The sequence below is a fragment of the Tursiops truncatus genome, chromosome 10 (genome assembly GCF_011762595.2).
Source record: "Tursiops truncatus isolate mTurTru1 chromosome 10, mTurTru1.mat.Y, whole genome shotgun sequence".
Lineage (NCBI taxonomy): Eukaryota > Metazoa > Chordata > Mammalia > Artiodactyla > Delphinidae > Tursiops > Tursiops truncatus.
In genome coordinates this window covers 46447919-46470979 of record NC_047043.1, presented here as the reverse complement: position 1 = coordinate 46470979, position 23061 = coordinate 46447919, and the positions used below count along the sequence as shown (strand labels likewise).

The 23061-nt window shown below is 35.3% G+C and overlaps 1 protein-coding gene across 5 annotated transcripts in view; it reads left to right on the top strand.

Moving 5' to 3' along the window:
• SLC4A7 (solute carrier family 4 member 7) overlaps positions 1-23061 on the top strand; it is a 124234-nt gene that overhangs the window by 59884 nt on the left and 41289 nt on the right. For 3 of the 5 annotated variants that reach the window (XM_033864503.2, XM_019946898.3, XM_019946897.3), the window contains exons 4-10: positions 6375-6513; positions 7061-7221; positions 9491-9679; positions 17408-17523; positions 19397-19554; positions 21143-21230; positions 22867-23013. In XM_033864503.2, the coding sequence (XP_033720394.1) occupies positions 6375-6513; positions 7061-7221; positions 9491-9679; positions 17408-17523; positions 19397-19554; positions 21143-21230; positions 22867-23013 (998 nt within the window). Of the gene's footprint in view, positions 1-6374; positions 6514-7060; positions 7222-9490; positions 9680-12140; positions 12510-17407; positions 17524-19396; positions 19555-21142; positions 21231-22866; positions 23014-23061 lie in introns of all 5 variants that reach the window. The other 2 variants (XM_019946900.3, XM_019946899.3) reach the window with 2 other exon arrangements.

Here is a 23061-nt window from a genome sequence, read left to right as displayed (position 1 = left end):
GGAATCAGACTCCCTGACTTTAGACTATACTACAAAGCTACAGTCATCAAGACAATATGGTACTGGCACAAAAACGAAACGTAGATCAATGGAACAAGATGCAGAGCCCAGAGATAAACCCACGCACCTATGGTCAAGTAATCTATGACAAAGGAGGCAGAGATATACAATGGAGAAAAGACAGTCTCTTCAATAAGTGGTGCTGGGAAAACTGGACAGCTACATATAAAAGAATGAAATTAGAACCCTCCCTAACAATAAAAATAAACTCAAAATGGATTCGAGACCTAAATGTAAGACCGGACACTATAAAACTCTTAGAGCAAAACATAGGAAGAACACTCTTTGACATAAATCACAGCAAGATCTTTTTTGATCCACCTCCTACAGTAATGGAAATGAAAACAAAAATAAACAAATGGGACCTCATGAAACTTCACAGCTTTTGCACAGCAAAGGAAACCATAAACAAGATGAAGAAAGAACCCTCAGAATGGGAGAAAATATTTGCAAACGGATCAATGGACAAAGGATTAATCTCCAAAATATATAAACAGCTCATGCAGCTCTATTAAAGAAACAACGCAATCAAAAAGTGGGCAGAAGACCTAAATAGATATTTCTCCAAGGAAGACATACAGATGGCCAAGAAGCACATGGAAAGCTGCTCTACATCACTAATTATTAGAGAAATGCAAATCAAAACTACAATGAGGTATCACCTCACACCAGTTAGAATGGGCATCATCAGAAAATCTACAAACAACAAATGCTGGAGAGGGTGTGGAGAAAAGGGAATCCTCTTGCACTGTCGGTGGGAGTGTAAATTGATACAGCCACTATGGAGGTTCCTTAAAAAACTAAAAATAGAATCACCGTATGATGCAGCAATCTCACTACTGGGCATATACCCAGAGAAAACCATAATTCAAAAAGACACGTGCACCCCAATGTTCATTGCAGCACTATTTACAATAGCCAGATCATGGAAGCAACCTAAATGCCCATCGACAGACGAATGGATAAAGAAGTTGTGGTACATATATACAATGGAATATTACTCAGCCATTAAAAGGAACGAAATTGTCATTTGTTTAGACGTGGATTAATCTAGAGGCTGTCATACAGAGTGAAGTGAGTCAGAAAGAGGAAAAAAAATACCATATGCTAACACATATATATGGAATCTTTAAAAAAATGATTATTAAAAACCTTCAGGCAAGACGGGAATAAAGACACAGACCTACTAGAGAGTGGACTTGAGGATATGGGGAGGGGAAGGGTAAGCTGGGACAAAGTGAGAGAGTGGCATGGACATATATACACTACCTAACATAAAATAGATAGCTAGTGGGAAGCAGCTGCATAGCAGAGGGAGATCAGCTCAGTGCTTTGTGACCACCTAGATGGGTGGGATAGGGACGGTGGGAGGGAGGGAGACACAAGAGGGAAGAGATATGGGGACATATGTATATGTATAACTGACTCACTTTGTTATAAAGTGGAAACTAACACACCATTTTAAAGCAATTATACTCTAATGAAGATGTTAAAAAAAAAAAACAGATCCAGAAATCACAAAGTTAATGGATTTCAAAAACAAGCATGTTAAAGCAATATAATAAATATGCTTCATATGTTCAAGAAGAGAGAGGCTGAAAATATATGAAAGTCCCACATGGAACTTATACAGATGAAAAATGCAATATCTCAAATGAGTATTACGCTAGATAAGATTAACAGATGAGTTGAAATTACAGAATAAAAAAGATAAGTGACTTTTGAAGATATTGTGATAGAAACTAATAAAAATGAAACAAAAAAAGGCTGAAGACCAATAAACAGCATCAGTAATTTGTTGGACAGTATCAGGTAGTCTATCATATGTATAATTGGAGTGCCAGAAAAATTTCCAAAATTAATAAAAAGTCTGAACTCACAGGTCCAAGGAGTTCAGCAAAACGCAAGGAGAAGAAACATGAAGAAAAACTGCACAAAGTTACATAAAAATTAAACTGCTGAAACCAAGACATAACAGTCCTAGATGTATATAACAACGGCTTCAAAATCCATGAAACAAAAACTGAAAAAATTGAAAAGAGGAAGAGAGAAATCCACAAGTATAGCTGGAGATTGCAACTCTCCTTTCTCAGTAATGGATAGAGCAAGTTATCAAAAAATCAGTAAGGATATAGAAGACCTAAATAACACACTGTAAGTCAGATTGATAGTCACATGCATAGAACATTTCACCCAACCACAGCAGAATACACATTCTTTACAATTGCATATTGAAGATTTAACCAAGATCATATTCTAGACCATAAAGCAAGTCTTAATACATTTAAAAAGACTGGAAGTGTATTCTCTGACCACAAATAGAATTAAACTAAAAAGATATTATGAAAAATGCCCAGATATTTGGAAATTAAGCACGAAGTTTCTCAGTAACCCATGGGTTAAAGATGCAGTCACATCAGAAATTAGAAAATATGTTGAACTCAAGAAAACGAAAACACGGTACAGGCAGAAAATTGAGAGAAAATCTTGCAAAGTGAGGACACAGTTCTGACACGCACAGGTTTCATTTAGCATGGTAATGTGCAAAGTGAGGACTGCCTACATATTAGAATTTGTTAGATATTGCTAAAGCAGTGCTTAGAGAAAAACGTATAGCATTTAGTTTTTATACTAGAAAAGAAGGGACTTCCCTGGTGGCACAGTGGTAGATACTCCGTGCTCCCAGTGAAGGGGGCCCAGGTTCGATCCCTGGTCCAGGAACTGGACTTCACATGCATGCCGCAGGTGGGAATTCGGGAGTTCGCATGGCACAACTGAGGAGCCTACCTGTTGCAACTAAGACCCAGTGCAAACAAATAAATTTAAATAAAGAGGTTAATTTAAAAAACGCAGAACAAGAAAGACCTAATCAATGATTTAAGCTTGTAACTTAAGAAATTGAAGGAAAAAATAGAGCAAATTAAGCCTAAATAAACAAAAGAAAGGAAACAATAAAAATGAAAGCAGAAATGAATAAAATAAAAATCAGACCAGTAGTAGCAAAAATCTGTCAGACTGCAATCTGGTTCTTTGAAAAGATCAATAAAATTGAGAAATCTAAATAGCCAAACTGATCAGGTGAGGGAAAAAAAGATACAAATGACCAGCACCAGAAATTTTCAGTACAGATTCTACATATTAAAGAATAAGGAGGGAATATTATGAATGATTTTATGCCAACAAAATTGATACTTCAGATTAAGTGGGGAAGTTTCTTAGGAATACATGCTGTTAAGCAGAAATGGATAACTTGGATTATCCTACATGTATAAAAGGAAATTGAATTTGTAGTCTAAAGCATTCCCACAATGGAAATTTACTCCCAAATGGCATCAAACATATAAGAAAGAAATAACACAGACTCTGCTAGAAAATTGAAGATGAGGGAACACTTTCCCATTCATATTGTGAATCTAGCATTTCCCTGATACCAAAACCTGATGAAGATGTTACAATAGAATAAAACTACACACTAATTATTTCTCATGAATATAGATTCAGAAATCCTTAACAAAATAAAAGCATATCTAATCCAGCAATACTTAAGAGGGATAATACATCATGATGGTGGTAGTCTGAATAGTGGCCCCTACAGTGTCCATATTCCTACTGTCTGGAACCTGTGAATGTTAACCTTATTTGGCAAAAGTGCTGCATCTCTAGATGTGACTAAGTTAAAGGATTTTGAGAAGTGGGGATTATGCTGGATTAATGCAGATGGGCCAGATTCATCACAAGGAGTCAGAAGGTCAGAGAGGAGACAGTAGTTACAGTGATGGAATGAGGAGGCATCCAGACCTAAGGAATGTAGGCAGCCTCCAGAAGCTAGAAAAGGTAAGGAAATGGATTTTCCCCTAGAGCCTCCAGAAAGAACCAGCTCATGATTTTTTAGCCCTGTGTAAAATTCATTTTGGACTTATGGTCTCCAGAACTGTAAGAGAATAAATTTGTGTTATTTAAGCCACCACGTTTGTGGAAATTTGTAATAGCAGCAATAGGAAATTAATACGATAAACAAGTGGAAATGCAGGGTTGGTTTAAAATTTAAACATCTATCAGTGTAAATAAACATATTAATAGTATAAAGGAGAAAAACCCATATAATCATATCAATAAGACAGAAAAAGCCTTTGACAAAATTCCACCCCCCTTGTTTGCTAGGAGTTAAAACTGTCTTTAGATAAATTCTATTTATCTACATCTAACAAATTCTATTTATTTAGAAATTTTCTAAATTCTATTCTAGAATTTTATCTCCTTGCAAACTAGGAATATTAGAAAACTTCTTCAGTGTGATATAGAGCATTAAGAAATGCTGGTGAAAGACTGAATGTTTTCTCCCAACATGGTACTGGCACACGTAGCCAGTGTAATAAGGCAAGAAAGAAATGAAATGCATCCAGAAAGTAAATGAAGTAAAATTGTTTTTATTCACAGTTACAGAATCATATGTGTAGCAAATCCTAAGCAATCTACAAAACTACAGAACTGAGTGAGTTTAACAAGGTTACAGGATACAAAATCAGTGTACAGAAATCAACTGTATTTCTATATAGTAGCAATGAGCAATCAGAAACTGAAATAAAAAACAACACAATAGGGCTTCCCTGGTGGCGCAGTGGTTGGGAGTCCACCTGCCGGTGCAGGGGACACGGGTTTGTGCCCCGGTCCGGGAGGATCCCACATGCCGCAGAGCGGCTGGGCCCGTGAGCCATGGCCGCTGAGCCTGCGCGTCTGGAGCCTGTGCTCCGCAGCGGGAGAGGCCACAACAGTGAGAGGCCCGTGTACCTCAAAAAAAAAGAAAAAAACAACACCACAATAGCACCAGAAGTATTACTTGGGGATGAATTTCACAAAAGATGTGCAAGACCTAATTGTTGAAAGGTTCAAATATTAGGAAGTTCAGTTACATTGTGTTTTTGTTTGTCCTGCATTGGTCTTAGAGTATTCCTTCATTATGAAGACCCATGTCGTGTACATACTGGACAAGTTTCAGATATGTTTTTCATACTGCCTCTTCCCGTTTTTCCTCTTTCTGGAGTTTTTCTTGTGCGACGTTTTTATTCTGTTTTCTATATCTCTTAACCTTGCGTGTTTTGTCTTATTTGTCATTGATGCATTCTGTGTAACCTCCTCCTTATTTCTGTCTTTTCCTTTAACAATTTTATTTCTAATCTTTTTTTTCCAATAAATTTATTTATTTATTTTTGGCTGTGTTGGGTCTTCGTTGCTGCACGCGGGCTTTCTCTAATTGCGGCGAGCGGAGGCTACTCTGTTGCGGTGCACAGGCTTCTCATTGCGGTGGCTTCTCTTATTGTGGAGCACAGGCTCTAGGTGCGTGGGCTTCAATAGTTGTGGCACGCGGGCTCTAGAGCACAGGCTCAGTAGTTGTGGCGCACGGGCACAGTTGCTCCGTGGCATGTGGGATCTTCCAGAACCAGGGCTTGAACCTGTGTCCCTTGCGTTGGCAGGTGGATTCTTAACCACTGTGCCACCAAGGAAGTCCTTCTAATTTACTTTTTAACCTGTTTTAATATCCCTCTTGCAGCTATAAGTTCCTGGAGGTTTGTTTACCTAGATGTAAATTTTGTGTTTGACCTCCTCTATTATATTTGGAAGAATTTGATTTTGTTTTTAATTGATGCTTGTTGTATGCTTCAGTGTTTATTCTGGGACCCCTGGGGCTTTCAACTGTCCTGGACTAGAATGTACGCTAATTTCTCTGTTTGGGGATCCTGTACCACACAAGTAGTTTAAAACTCAGATGTCATGAGCAGCAGTGACCTGTCTACCTCCCTAACCTCAGCTGACAGACTTTTGCTTCTCCATGATAGTAGGAAAAGTTAGTTTTGAGTTTTCTCATCCTGTTTTTTGAACTTGGGGATTTCTTTTTTTACTCTTGAACTTAATAACTACATATTAATTAAATATTTGAAATGTTCTATATTATCTAACATTTCCATCTATTTTTGGTGAGGAAAAGGTCCTGTCTCATGCATAGTGTTTTCTTGGTTTTGGATGTTGCTTACTGTTATTTGTTTGATTTACATTGGTTTGTTAAAGATTAATGTGACTTTAACATATAATTTTTCTTTTTAATCTGTGGAGGTGATCTTTCTGTGAAATTCTTTTGTTCTAGATTGTTGGTCCTTGTTTCCTTCCAGAATTATAGTATTTTAATAATAATGAAAAGAAATTTGTTCTGATGGAATATATTTATAAGAAAAGCATTTCATTTTCAAAATTTTGAATTTACCTTTGTATTAATTGAGGAAAATTTTGAGTGTATATTTTTAAATTCTGATTTTGTCAAGACACACCATCCCAGAGAGTCCAGTTCATTCTGGGTACCGAAGATGATGATGAAGAACACATTCCCCATGATCTCTTCACGGAAATGGATGAGCTGTGCTACAGAGATGGAGAAGAGTATGAATGGAAAGAAACTGCCAGGTGATGATACTCTCTCAGTTTTTAACTGCCTTTACTTGGTTTCTTTTTGTAATGAGAATATAAGATTGAAATTGAGACATCCAGTACTTTAAAACAATGAGTAGAGAATTTCCTTCTGTCTGGAAATTTTATCTTTATTCTCAAAATTTGTTTCCTTAAATAATTTTTAATACTATAATATAAGAAAAGGAAATATGTTACTATAGATTTTAATGTCTTTAATTAGAGGAAACAAGTTTGAAAAATCAATGTCTTGCATATTTAAAGTTTAAAATAAGATTGGAAGCTGAAACTGAAATTCCAGAGTTTGTTTCTGTAAACTTACTACAGTGATAGCTAGAATAGAAAGAGGAACTACAAAGGTAACTTGTGCCTATCGACATTATAGACCATTAGCCTAATTTGTAAAAATGTGTTTGTAGCGAAATTTTGTTTTGGTGGTGGTGATCTTTGTTTCTGTTTAAAAGAAAAAGCTTATGTTTATCATATTAAAATAAACAAATGGAATCATTATTTGTAAAATATTGTTATACATTATACATTTCAGATGGCTGAAATTTGAAGAGGATGTTGAAGACGGTGGTGACCGGTGGAGTAAGCCTTACGTGGCGACCCTCTCTTTGCACAGTCTTTTTGAACTGAGAAGTTGCATCCTAAATGGAACAGTCATGCTGGATATGAGAGCAGGCACTCTTGATGAAATAGCAGGTGATAGCAAAGTGACTTCTTTATAGTTAAATTGTATTGAAGTTAGAGATACTTAAATAAGGAAAATAAAGTGGAATTTTAGACCATTGATTTGACAGTTACATGTTGAGCTTCCATTCTGTGCAGGGCAGTATGAGGAGTAGACATATAAATAACCCTTTTTGTCTTTGATAAGTTTGGAGTCTAAAAGATTAAATTAGAGAGATGTAACTACAGTTATCAAGAAGAAAGTGACTAGTGCCATAAGCAAGATATGGAGTCTGTTCTCTGGAAATGCAGAGGAAGGAGCTTTTTGTTTCTTTGTTTTTTGGACCAAGGTATCTGGGGAAGATACAGAGAGTACATTAACTATTCAACTTATCCATAGAATTTGAACACATGGCGATAGGGAAGAGAAAAGAAAGTATTCTAAGGAGGAGGAAGAGAAGGAAGAAAAGTCTAGAAAGTATAGACAGCTATGAATCTCAGAAAAGTCAATTATCTGTGAGTATACAGATTTCTTGAGATATGTTAGAAAAATAAATTAGAGGTGGATTGTGACTAGCCTTGAATTACTGGGTTAAGAAATTGGATTTTATTTGGTAGGCATTTTGGCTCTCAGTGATTTTTAAGTTGGAGAATAGTATGATCTCGATGTGTGTCAGGGATATCATTCTGGCAAGAAGAGGTAGGGTGGCTTTGGATAAGGAGATTAGAAGCAAGGAGGTCATTTATTCTCTTGGAATGTCTAAGCAAGAAGATGACGATCTATGTCTGGTAGGTAGTAGCAATGGAAACAAAGGAGAGAAAATTGAAGGATACTGTGGAGGTAGAAAGAAGGAAAAGATAGCTGTGATAAAGCTATTTGGTCATTAACTGAAGTTGCTCAAAACCAATATCAAGTTCAATAGTAATAAATTTGATAGTGTGACTACCATTATAGATTGTCCAATATAAAAACAAAAAACTATTGTATTTGATCTTCAAGAGGACCGTAAATTTATTAGAATTTCTCAGGCTAGAAATACCAGTATGTTGATATTACCAGATTGATAGATTTGACCTTGTGCTGCAAATCTTTAAGTTATGGAAGTCCTTTCTTGTTCTATATAAATGACTGAAAAACTGAGTAGGATTAGGAATATTGAATTCAGACATACTCAATATGTCTTACTTTGGCTTTTAATGATCACGTAATACAATATAATATTTTAGTAAATGTATAATCCAGTGTTCATTTGTATGGTAGCCTGTAGTCATGGTGTTGCTGTTAAGAGTTTACCTGCTAGGTTGATCTAATTTTCTCTCAGAGGAACCTTATCATAGATTTGAAAGCCTGACTGTTTTATATCAAGTTACTGCCACTTTTAAAAAATATTTATATGTCCTTTATAAATTAAAAATAGTCCAGGACTTCCCTGGTGGCGCAGTGGTTGGGAGTCCGCCTGCCGATGCAGGGGACACGGGTTCGTGCCCCGGTCCAGGAGGATCCCTCATGCCGCGGAGCAGCTGGGCCCGTGAGCCATGGCTGCTGAGCCTGTGCGTCCGGAGCCTGTGCTCCGCAACGGGGGAGGCCACGGCAGTGAGAGGCCCACGTACCTCAAAAAAAAAAAAAAAAAAAAAAAAAATAGTCCAGGCACCGCAGTAATGTATAAAATGTCATTGCCATCAATCTCCCCATTTCCCACACCTCCCTCACAGCCTGATATAGTCATCTTTCTAAAACTTATTACTTCATATTTTATCTATTCAGTTACTCACTGGTTTTTCTACCTGTGGATGAGTGAGAGCAGAAACTTGATCTGCTTAGTTAATTGCTATATTCCCAACACGTAATAGGTACTCAGTAAATAGTTAATGATTGAATGAATGAGTACAGATACTCATCTACAGTTTTGGGGAAAAGTATGAGGTGAAGCAAGAAAATACCTTCACTTCTTAGGAAGCCAATATTTGAATATCCATTTTAATAGAATTTATTGTATCATCAGTAAAGCACCTTCAACTATATAGGAAGGTTATTGGTGAATAACAGTAGCTTTTCAATAAATACTAGTATTTATTAAAATAAGGGTCTCTATTAATATGTTCATTTTTGTTGGATAATGTTCATATTTATCTTTATGCATCCATTATTCAATATTAGAAGAGAATGATACTTTCTAGAGCTATTTAAGAATCTTATTTTTCTGGTAAGATTTCACTTAAGATTTATTCTGTGTTATAGTCATCCAAGTATTAGTTTATTTAATAAAAATGATTGTTATCTATGTATTTTTTCTTTGCCTAGATATGGTATTGGACAACATGATCGCCTCTGGCCAGTTGGACGAGTCCATAAGAGAGAATGTCAGAGAAGCCCTTCTGAAGAGGCACCATCATCAGAATGAGAAAAGGTTCACCAGCCGGATTCCCCTTGTTCGATCTTTTGCAGATATAGGCAAGAAACATTCTGACCCTCACTTGCTTGAAAGGAATGGTGAGATAAGTTGTGGCATTCCTTTTTTGCTAACACGTCTACACTAATGGCATTCCAGTGTGTTACAATTAGCATTCAGGAAAAGAAACATATTTTTTCTAGATAATTACATAGGCCTTTATCTTTTTAATTCTCTTTAAAATAATAATTTGTGCATTTAAAGATTTCATTTCTAAAATGTCTTTACAGCGTGACAGAATTATCTGTAGAAATTACTTAGATGAAAAAATTAAGCATTTACTCTGTTAAAATGGGATAAGTATTGGTAATATTTAAACACTACACTATACGTAACCCTGAATTACTCTCCTTCTTGCTTTTTTGTTTCTGCTGAAGAATTCTTGTATATTTGATAAAAGAGCCATAAATTATTATCTATAAATTTAATCTTTTGAAAATTTTAAGTCTTGTGTTTGGGCCTTTAATATTAGATTTTTCCTGGAGATTTTTTTTTTTTCTCCTGAGTATACTTTACTTGCTAGGCATAAGCAAGTATTTTGGGGTTGGTCTGCTGATTTCACTGCTTTTTATTTACATAATTGGTGAAAGGTTTTTGTGCTTGTTCCTGTTTTATGCTAGGGATGATGCAGTTGATTTTTTCAAGCCATTGAGAATGGCACAGACCCACACACTGCTGCTCTCCCCTCTCATTCACGGTCTAGCATGGGTTATGTGGGACATGGGGAGCATGTGTTTTTGTAGCCATTTACCTCTGTCACTGTCTTAAGGCTGGCATGCTATCACTGGGGTTCTATTTTGGGTCTCAAAGATGCTCTGATGACAGTGACTGGAAAAATCCAGTTGCAAAGAATTGGAGCTGGTTTTGAGGGTCACTGCTGCCTCTAGTTGCTACCATTACCCAAGGCTTGTGAGAATTACAGTGAAGAGGAGTGGAGGATGGGCCACAAATCCTTCTGCTCATCTTTTCTGTCTCTGAAAAGAGTATGGCTTTTAACTGTTCTACAAGCACACAGTCACAGGTGGTAGGATATAACATGTTTAAAGTTGACAGTACTTAGTCATCGTTTGCAGCTCAGTGTAAGATAATTAAGTCCATTTTCTTCTGAGCATTTGACCAATAAAACTCTTTAATCTATTTAAAATTGTGCCTTTCTATATTCAAGGAACCTTAAGAATGAAAGAAATCTCTTATGGACCTAAGTTCAATCTGAAAGCAAGCCATCTATGTCATGTCTTTTTTTCACCTTTCCATGTATTGCATATGCTCTACTTCAGTGAAGTGAATTTGTTTGCCTAGAGAGACCATATTAAATCTTTCTTCCCCATATGCAGTGGTTCCTGATTATTCTCCAATTGTCAGTTGATTCCTTTTAATCATAAGACAACGCCTGTTTTCTTTTAGATGCCATTTTAGCATGGGCATTTCATTATTTTGTTATAGTTGTAATTTAACAATTTTTTCTGCATGTAGCTTATTTTTTAACTAAATAGTGGTGGTTTATGGATTAAAAGTTCATATTTTTAATATTTCTGGGATCTCTTGAGCATGTAGCTTTGATTACTTAGATCATGTGGGGTTGTTATATTTCTCATGCTTTTCCTGAAAAAACAATGTTATTCCATTAAGCCACACTTAATTAGAATAAACAAGTTTTTGAAGTATAACTATACCTGACGTTTTGAAATACTGTAGACTTAACTTCCTCATCACTCTTGTTGGTAAGAAATACTTTATTCTTAGCTAGTTAAGTTAGAGATTGTATGTATTTGTTTTAATTTATCTGCTGCCTTAGAAATGTAAGCATATTTTAGGGCATTTATTAATACCAGATAATGAGCTCAAGAATATGTATCTTTTAAAATTGACGTTTCTCTTTTGAAAAAAAAAATTCGTATAACATGTCTTATGTTTTTAAATTTTACTTGAGAGTGCTATCAGTAGGTGATGCCCTATTGGCTTAATGTTATTGATATCACCTTTAAGTTAAGAATTATTAGATACCATTAATGTGGACTTTTCTTATGAGAGAATATGTAGTGGTTCGGTGCAATGTAGATAAAATGCACTAAATATCAGTGCTGTTAAGTTTTGTTTTGGGTTTTATTTCTTAGATTATTTTTGTGTTATATTCTGATTTGCTATTTATCATTTTTTTAAGCAGCAGCTTTCCATTGATATTATTCTTTAATTTTAAAGCCACACTATTGGACATTCTCATTACTAACAGAATATCGTCCCCGACCATCTATCATTAGCATTGTTTTTTATTTTTTGTTTTGATTTTTGGATACACCTTCAGAGAACTAATTACAGTTTAAGGCATTTTTCAGTGATTTTCTAATATTTAAAAATCTGATTGTTATACTAACCCTGATAGCATGAATTTGAAATTTTGGATCTTTTTTAAACCTTGCAGTTTATGGTGTAAATTGATATTTTGTGTCTCATTTGTCTTCTGCAGTGAACTTCATCACTTTTCATTTATTTGTTTTATCTCAGGGGAAGGCCTTTCAGCCTCCCGCCACTCTTTGCGAACAGGTCTGTCTGCCTCAAACCTTTCATTGAGAGGAGAATCACCTTTATCTCTTCTTCTCAGTCATCTTCTTCCTTCTTCGAGAGCTGGAACCCCTGCAGGCTCGAAGTGTACAACCCCAGTACCTACCCCTCAGAACAGTCCTCCTTCCAGCCCTAGGCTCAGTCGCCTGAACTCCAGAAGTTCCCAGCAGAGGCAGCTTCAGGCCCCAGAGCTACTGGTTTCACCTGCCAGTGACGATATTCCCACAGTAGTAATTCATCCGCCTGAGGAAGACTTAGAAGCACTGCGAGGCCAGGAGCAGAAGAATGAGGAAAATGTTGACATAACTTCAGGCAACTATTCAAAGTCCTCCATGTGTGGTGCTTTCTGCCTCTAGATCACTTGCACTTGGAATGCCTTTCAAGCACATAGCTTTAGCAGCATACATAGATAATGCTTATAATTTATTTTGACTTCTGCATGTTTTTTTCTTTATAGTATATTACAGAGAAGGATAGAATTATTTAAAATTTTAAAAAGACTCCAAATAAGACTACACATAATTTAATTTTTTTTTCAAAAAATTTCACTGAGATTTTACAGGTCAGTGCATTTGAATGGTTCAAAAAATGTAGACATTTTTACAAGTAATCTTTTAATTTGCCGTGATTAAAAAAATGGTGGCTCTTCTTGTGCATTTCATTCCATAAGGTGAATGAACACATGTTTTACATAAAGTAAAATGAGGTGATACGCCTTTTATCTACTATTTGGTGCTTTTGTTCAAGGAATGCAGTATGTTTTAACCTTCCTAACAAAAAATAGAATTGAATGTTCTTTTTCTCATTTTGTCTCCTGGGATCATCATTATTTCAAGACTAGTTTTATAATTTGGCATAGACTTTACTTGTCCTTTATTTAATGCCATATCTATTTTTAATCCTAATTCACCTTGAAATTTTCAGGACTAGAGTTCCGATAGTTGTGGCTAGGATATATTTCTATGTGAATTAGAAAAATTATTTCTTAGTGCATAAAAGGTTTGTAACTGACTTAAGGGTTATTATATATTATTATAATTTTGGCTTTTCCTCTTATATATTAATTATATGTATATTTATACATATTTATCTTTCTATCCAATTCATATAAAGAAGTATTCTTTTTTTTTTATTTTGCGGTACGCGGGCCTCTCACTGTTGTGGCCTCTCCCGCTGCACAGGCTCGGGACATGCAGGCTCAGCGGCCATGGCTCACAGGCCCAGCCGCTCCGCGGCATGTGGGATCTTCCCAGACCGGGGCACGAACCCATGTCCCCTGCATCTGCAGGCGGACTCTCAACCACTGCGCCACCAGGGAAGCCCTAAAAAAGTATTCTTTAGTGACTATGTTTTACTGACAGCTAAGCATCAACGTGACATATGAACACTAACTATAGTGGTTTTAATCACATAATTATTATCACATTTCTGCATAACACTGAATAATATGTAACACTTCAATAGTAGCTTATAGTTAGTAGCCTGTTTGATGTGTATAAAATTTTGTGTAAGTTGGGTGGATATACCTATTTTCAGAAACTCAGGCTCAGCTCAGCTAAGTTAAATAAATTCCCCTGGATCATATATCTAGTAAGTGACAGCCCATGTCCTCTGACTAAACATCCTGTGTTCCTACCAGTATATGACCAACCAGCCTCTCCTTCTCTTTATTGGCTGTATCCAGACATACTAAATACATTTAATCAAAGCTCATTGTAGTTGCCAAAAAAAGATGATACTTTTAGAAGTTAAAAAATAGAAGTTTTATGGTTAAATCATTGTAACATTAATTATGATAGTACTTATAGTAACCATTGTTTCATACGTTGTCACACACAGTGATGTGTTCTTTTCAAATATCATATTTCTAATTTGTCTAACAATTTGATGAGTTCATGTTATCGCTGTTTGTAAAATGAAGAAAATTAAGACTTAGAGATGTTAAGGTTATACCGTAAATGACCAGAGCAAGGACTTGAACCCAGATCCACATACAACAAAATCTATAGTATAGAATTTAATTGTAAATTTTAATACTCTGTGGAAAAGATAGAGTATTATATAATGAGGTAACTAAACAAAAGAAAAAAATCTAGAAATAATTACTCAGAAATAACAAACATTCTTATTTTAATTAAAAAGGACTAGCAAGGTTTACTACTTTTCTTGAACAAAAATGACTTCAAAGTTACTTCCCCTTGCATTTGTTTTTACCTATATCTGTCAGTAATACTGGACAGTTCTTGTTTTACCAGTTTCAATGTTATCAGTGATAAGGGACTATAAATTTTATATGGGAAGGAAGGGATGTACAGGTTCACAATGGCTTATTAGGTCATGTTGTTAAGAGGATAAAAAGAGCAATTAACTGAAAATTGAGGGACATGATTAAATTATTTCCCCCTCTGCCATTAAGTATGCCATGAGATTTATTAGCCTTTCTGAAGAAAAGAAATTAGAACGTAGGGAAGAGGGAATTTCTAAGGAAAAGGGAGAGCTCATAATTACTGTTTAAGAAGACATTTATAGGAGGAATGTAATTACAATAATAGGGGCAACTCTATATTATTCCTTGCCTTAGTTACCTTTGCTGCTTAGAGCAGCTGGAAACTCTGTAAGTTTTCCTGAAGTCTGATGAAGAAGGTGGCCTTGGCATCATTTTTGAGAGACTAATGTCATAGATTTTTGTGGCACGGGGTCATGATTTGTGAATATCTGTAGTAAAAAGAAAAAAAGAAAGTGGTGTTTCCCAGTAGTTATTTTTTGGAGAATAATTATGTAAAAGACGTAACTCACTTTTAGTGTTTGTAACTGTCTTCTGACTCAGTGTTTCTCACCTTCGGCACTATTGACCTTTTGGGGTGGACACTTCTTTGTGGTGGGGGATGTCTTGTGCGTTGTCGGATGTTGAGCAGCACCCTTGGCCTCCACTCACTAGCCGCCAGTACACTCCCTAGTGGTGACAACCAAAGATGTCTCTAGACGTTGCCAGATGTCTCTGGGGGGCAGAATCTTCCCCAGATGAGAACCACTGCTCCAAATACTTCTACTTTCAAACTTTTAATGACAGAAAACTGATATCTTTGATTTCTGTTTCTCTAGGTAGCTTTGCTATTTTAAGAAAAAGAATGTAAGGCACAATAATAGATTTACCAGGGTATGATTTTTAAATCCCAGTACTGATTGTATACATACTCATATTTGTTTTTTCTTTTGCTCAAAGCAAGTAAAGTCCTTCTGAGTTATTTGTGCTAATGATAGTTTTAATTTTGGGGAATTTACTCATTTAATTCTGAGCTGTAGGAATTTACTGTAGGAGCAGGGATACTTCCTTAACCTTTTGAGGAAATAGCTTTAACTTAGCTGAGAGTAGGAAGGATTGCATGGAGAAGGCGATGGTGGGATCTCTAAGGTGTGCCTGGCATGCTGACTTTAACAGGTTCAAGATGACCAGGTGAGCCCATGACTTCACGTCATCTCTTGTGGCTTTGTCAGTATTGAGTTGTATATTATTTCTTCTTCCCATTCTACTGTATCCTTGTTTTCCCCCAGAGCCTTCTCCCCATTCCACTCTTCTCCCCAAAATCTGGTGCCTGGGACTGTTCTGGGAAGCTGTGCCTATGTTTTTTTTTGGTTACACGTTTGCAGGTTGGATGCATTTAGTAGTTAGCAGTGTGTGTGTGTTGATGGTCATTGCAGTTGCTGCCAGGGCCTTAATGATACTCTTCATTTTCTTGTGTGGGAGTTGGTGGAAACCACTGAAAAATACTGGTTCACTTTTTTTTTCCACTTGGGCATGTATTTTAATAAAGGAATGGACTCTATAATGGAAGTGTAGGGACAAAGTTCAAAGAAGAGGCTAAAATGGTGATAAATTAGTTAAGTTTTAGGAAATAGTTTTTATTTCAGAATTGTTTAATACTTCTAGGGAATGAGCACATGGCTAAGGGGATTGCGCATACTTTTTACACTGAGATTTTTGGGTCAGAGTGACATCCTAGCGTAGATATTTAACATAGAAGTGGGTATCACAAAGGTCTTCTTTCACTAAGTTTAAGCAGTAAACTCAAATGACTTAAAGTTACTAGTGTATGTTGTATTCTGTAAAAATGAAAACTCCCTTAGAGGCATTGAATATATCTGATATGCTTAAAATTTTGGAACTCAATTACGAATATTAACTTTATAGTTTATAGGATCTAACTACAAACAATTTAATTGAACTTCTGTGGGTCACTAGATTGTCTTGAGTGGCAGAGTTAAAACTAAAAGTAAAGACTGTTGTAATTGTCTAGTGCATCTTCTCCTGTGATACTCACTGTTTTGGGTAATATTAAATCTGTATTCTTGAACTAAAAAGTCTTGGGTGTTTTGAAAAAATTGGATACATTTAATGGTAGAAATCTGTGTTAAGTACTTAAACATTTTTGAGATTTGAACTTTATGCAAAATTCGTAGTGGTGATGATTGATCATATTCTACTGGGTGTTTTTATGTTATTATGTGAATTGTTGCTGAGTGTTACTTGAAATGAGTATACATAATGCATGAACATATCTCTATCATTTGTAATACAAATAAGCTAATTTAATAGAACGTGTATCTAAAATAGTAAAAACATTACTATTATGTTTTAACATATTTCTTAGGAATAATGACAGTAGGCAGCACATAAATTTCACACAAGAGAATGAAAATTCTTGAGGAAACTGTTAAGATTAGGGATGATTATGGCAAAATTCGTGTACGTTTAGTTGACGTAGCTCTTAACATTTTCTGAGTTACATTTAGGTTTTATCAGAAATTTTATATTGTTATTGATGTAAGTGTGCTAGACATCATTAAGCTAACTTAATGATGTGGAGTTCATGTGTCTATTGGATACCTTGAAAATGGATGCCCTAAGTATTTCTAGTGGTGATCAGATCCAGGTCTTCTACCTTCTACTCACTTTTTCTCTTTTTTCAAAAGGCCACCATTTTTGTAAATGCCAATTATATTATTTAAAATGTTAAAATATATAGCTTCATTATTGCTTAAAATGTTAATCTACTCTTGCTGGTATGGTACTAACACTTGGCACCTTTTTTTTTTTTTTAACCTAGCACATTTGCTTTTAATAAACCATCACTTTCAGGATATGAGCAGATTCAGGTTACAAAGTGAATTTTCTCCTTACTAGTTTGGAATTTGTTTGTTCTTAAATACAGGTATTTTGGCCTCTCCACAGTCTGCACCTGGAAACTTGGACAATAGTAAAAGTGGAGAAATTAAAGGTAATGGAAGTGGAGAAAGCAGAGAAAATAGTACTGTTGACTTCAGCAAGGTAATTCTGTTACTAACTATACATTTTCATAGTCATTTTTACTGAGAAAATTGTAGCAATGTGGCTTTCTTAACATTGATTATAATAATTTTTTAATAACTGGTGCCTATAAACCTGCATGTGATGCTTATGATATGTTAATTTATGATCAGAAATTGTGAGAAAGGTAACAGTCTCATAGCACTTGAATAACATTATATCTTACTAGTGTTAGAAATTCTGAAAAAAGAATATATGAATAATATGGTATTTTCATCTATACCTACCCATAGATATCATGAAACTTCAGTACCTTTTGAATTACAGTCGTTTGTTCTGGAGCTACTAGAAAGATTAATTCTGGTAATGATGTTATAGCAGTAATGATTCAGCTTTTTCTCGGCTGTAATGTGATCCCAGAATTATTGTCTTATGGTGTCAGTACTTTCTGGAATGTCACTGGGAAACATTGGTGCTTCCCCATGGGTAGGTAAAGGTAAAGGCATGGATTTAAAAACAATTCACCTATCTCAACTATGATTTTGAATTGTGGTAGACGAGTATTTAAATGAAATATAAAAAGAACTTATTTCAAAAGAACAGGACAAAAAACTACAAGTTCAAATTACAATTGAATTTAAAGCATACTTTGTGGGTACTGCCCCTGAATAATTGATCCCCTGTGGCCATTGTAAATTTTTTTATTGGTATTTACTATAGGATACGATGTCAGACTTTTAAGATTCATTTTTTAAGCCTTTATCTTATGATGCAAATTCTATAAATCACATTTTGCAGAAAAGGCATTTAAATGATGATTTGCGGTATAGCTTTGCTGAGCTTTATGCTCTAAAATTATAAAAAGCTTTGCCAAAAAAAAGCCTTGCTTATGGGACATTGTACTGTTCTAAGTCGATCATATTTTTACTGGTGCACCAATTATTTCAGATGAGTGTAAAGTGTTCAGTAACTAAATTGCAACGAATAAATTACTATAGTTTAAGTTATAGATCTCCTCTAGACATGGCAGATGCCATTTACTTTTGTTCCTCTGTCACAGTTTTCCTTTTTTTACTTGGTCTGTCCTTGTGTACACCTCCTTATCTCCTGTTGGGCAGGAGTCTGCCTCCTGGCACTGTAGTTGTGGCACACTGGGTGTGGGACTCAAGAGGCCCGCTGTAAGTGCTGGTTTTATTTTAATAGATAGCCCTGTAAGTGGTTGTTTAGTGCCTTGTGTGAAACTGCGTATAAACGAAGAAGTTGCCATACTTTGATATTATGCTCGTAACCTTTTCTTTGTAATTATACACAGACAACTGAATTTGATTATATAGCACTACCATATATGTATACCAATTATGGCTATTTTAGTTTTAAATAAACATAACTTTTCCCGCTTAATGAGCATACTGGGGGATGCCCAGAGTTCTTTAAAATAAAAGGGACTTATAAAAATATATAAAATATAAAGGAACTAATTGATTTCTAAGATTAAACAATAGATAATAATTAAATGAATATTTTTAGCACTGTGTATAATTTCATGGACCACTGTTAGCTTGTGAACTATATTTTTGTCTTTAATAGTTTTTAATGAATACTGCTATATTCATTGAAAATTTTCTCTAGTTTGTATGTTTGGTCATTTAGATCTCTGAAGTAGTAAAGACTATGACAGTAAAACAGTTGGGAGTATTGTTTGGTAGATGTGTTTTGCTTGCTTTTTTGTATTTGTCTTTTGTATTTGTGAGAATTTTGGCATTTTTACATCCTTTAGATCACCAGTTTTGATTAGCAAATAGTAGTCTTAAAAGCATCTTTTCTTTCCTATTTCCCTCTGGTCTTATTAATACCATGCACACTTTATTTTTAATTATTACTTATTTGTCACTAGGTTGATATGAATTTCATGAGAAAAATTCCTTCAGGAGCTGAGGCATCCAATGTTCTGGTGGGAGAGGTGGATTTTTTGGAAAGACCTATAATTGCGTTTGTGAGACTGGCTCCTGCAGTTCTTCTCTCAGGGCTGACCGAGGTCCCTGTTCCTACAAGGTAAAGAGAGGGTTAATTCCAATTTACATTCTCCCAGAATGTCCAAAATCTAAAAAATTTTATTCACTGAAGGAACATGTTGCTTTATGCAGCATAGCAAGCACAGGGAGATCGGCTCGGTGCTTTGGGATGACATAGAAGGGTGGGATAGGAAGGATGGGAGGGAGGCTCAAGAGGGAGGGGATATGGGGACATGTGTATGCATGTGGCTGATTCGCTTTGTTGTGCAACAGAAACTAATACGGTATTGTGAAGCAATTATGCTCCAATAAAGATCTGTTTAAAAAATTGATAAATTTAAAAGCTCAAATTATAAATTAAAAAAAATACATTGGATTTATATTTTTACAAGAAGTGCGGTATCTTGGGAGCCTTGGTTTAAAAAACAGTTCATCATTTTAGACATAGTATGTTCTGTGCAGGCACTGAAGTCAGAGAGAATGGAACTGAATCCTTGCTCTGCCACTTTTTGTGGGACGGTCAAGCCAGACTTCAGTTCTCTAAGCTTTATTTGTAAAATGAGGGTAGCAGTACCTCACAGGGTTGATTAAATGTAATAATGCCTCTGAATTAGGCAAAATTCTTTGTTCTGACCTGATCAAATCTTCTGTTCAGTATACATTATAAGTAAAAATTAAAATGGGGGTCATATCCTTACGAATTAGCAAGTTGTGTTATAAAGGGTTATCAATTTGTTAGCTACTGATTGTATAAACTTAATTACAAATGAGAATAATTAAAAATATTTTTTTCTTATTCATATAATAGTAAACAAGAAGAATTAATTGCAGCTTGATTGAAATATATGTGCCAGTTCTTAATAAGCTTTACTGAATTGCATTAACGGTATAGTATTAAGATAAATGAGAAGAATAATTTCATAGATTCACATTTAAATTCTTACAAAGCAGGAAGCTGAATACTTCCAGTTTGGATTATTGTGAATATTAATATTTTACTGTAGTGTGAACAATGATATAACTAAGTAGGAAGTTAAGTAATTTTTATTTAGTCACTATAAATAAATTAAAATCAAATAATAAGAGGTTTGATGTTAAATTTGGAGTTGTAAATAAAAATGCTTTTCCTTCCAAAGGGATTAGTCCCATATTTACCACATTAGTGTCTTTATCCAGACTGTAGTTTGAGGGATCATGGATTTCTTGTGCATACTCTTAGCTATTTTATTAAGCCAAAGTAAATACTTAAATGGGATTAGTATTCACTTTATTTACTAATTTACTTTTTTTCATCAGTACAGACCAGAAAAAATTGTTACTCAAAATTCAAAAGGATATCGAAGATGGGAACTTTTAATGTAAAACACCAATTCCTTAAGTACTTTTTTACTCTAAGGAAGATGAAAAGTAATAACTTGGTAGAAAGTTATTTATGAATGCCTTTCGTAGTTTTGTGATCTGTTTTCATCTGAATAGAGTTCCATCCTCTTTTCAGCCATTGGTGTGTGAGGACGGAAAAGAGGTCTGAGTGTTGTTTCTGTGTTTACATTTGAATGATTTCTTTATGATTCCTAGATTTATGTGTGTATGTTGTTTATGTTTAAATCTGTGTTTTCATGTTTCCTTAGGTTTTTGTTTCTGTTATTGGGTCCTGCAGGCAAGGCGCCACAGTACCACGAAATTGGAAGATCAATAGCCACTCTCATGACGGATGAGGTAATTAAAATGCCCTTTGACATGGACACTAATTAAAAAGCATATAATGCATATTATAGTTCTCCTTTCATAGTGAAGCTTAAAAAATTGTCCTTGTTTGTCTTTACTATTTTATCTCATATTCACTATTTGCCTTTTGCAAGGTCTTTAGGACCTTTCTGTCAGGGATCAGTGGATACTGTTTGGTTTCCTCCCTCCCCCCCCACCCCAAGTTGAAATTATTGACCATCTTCTTGACATTTTGAAATTTTCTTCATCCTGCATTTCAGGATATTGGTTCTTTGGGTTTTCCTCAGGACTTTGTGTTTTCCCCTTTTTTCTTTATAATTTCCTGCTTTTGCGGACTTCATCTTTGACCATGGCCTGTATTGATCAGGACTTTGTCTCTTTGGGAGAGAGCTTTATAGTTGGGTACTTGTTAGACATCTCTGCTTTGTGTCCCTAAGGCATCTGAAACCCCACATGTCTGAACTGACCTCCTTTCTCTGTTCTGTCTCAGTCAGTAACCAGATTTAATTGATTTTACCTTTTCTGTGTATTTTGCATTTAATCTACCATCTCCTTTCCATCTGCACCATCACTTCTCCCTCCAGCTTAGACTCTCTTACCTTCTTTTCTTTGGTGACAAAAGTGGATCATATGGACCTTTCTCTTACAGTATTTTCCTCTGTACTATCAGTAATATGCAGATTTGAATAAATCATTTCCTTGATCCAGATGTATCAATGACATCCTATTGTATATTTGTTTAAATTTAAAATCTTTACCGTTGTCTTAATAGGGTCTGCCTAATCTAGCCTCTGTACGCTTTTTTTTTGGAAATTTACATGCTATGACTGAGTAGTCACCTTTTCTCTACCACTTGCTCCGTCCACATCAGCTTCCTTTTTGTTCCTCAGATGTGCTATGCCCACTGCTGCCCCTGGACATTGCTGCTCTTCCCTTTGCCTGAGTGCTCACTCTACCACCTCCACCCCACCCTATGCATGCTTTGTCCCTCATTTCAGACAGATTTCTCCTGTAGTGTTTCCTTCTCTAAGAGACCTTCCTTGGCCACCCAGTTCTTCCCCATCAGCTTCCCTTCCTTTACCCTGCTTTATTTTTATAGGCACATTTATTATTACCTACAGTTGTGTATTTATGTAATTATCTGTTTCACTGTCTTTCCCCCTGAGTTCTTGAGTGTAGGGACTTTGCCATATCTGTGTCCATAGTGCTCAGAATTGTGCCTGCCAAATAGTAGGCACTCAGTAAATATAAATGATCAAATTAGTTATTTAAGTAAGATTGTTAGCATACCCATGATTATTCCTTTAGGATAAATGACATTAAAATGTCATAAAAGTAAATGATGCACCTACAGTATTATTTTATTCTGTATTTATTATTTCCCAAGTAAAATATTCTCTTTTTAAAAATTGTTGTGTATTAACACATCACTGGTTTCTTTTGTTGTTTGTTACTCTTAATTCATCTGGTAGTACTAATAGTGGGTTATTTTTTAAAGTTATTAGCGAGAGTGGGAACAAGAGTTAAGGTAATTATGTAGAGTTATGATATCGAAAGTGGATTACTATGTGTAGAATTTTCTTTCAGCTTTACAATCCTTTTACTCAATATGTGTATTTTTCTTTAGATTTTTCATGATGTAGCTTATAAAGCAAAAGACAGAAATGACCTCCTATCTGGAATTGATGAATTTTTAGATCAAGTGACTGTCCTACCTCCAGGAGAGTGGGACCCTTCCATACGCATAGAGCCGCCGAAGAGCGTTCCTTCTCAGGTGAGAATCCACACAGTACTTCTTGGTTTATACATTTTTAAAACTCAA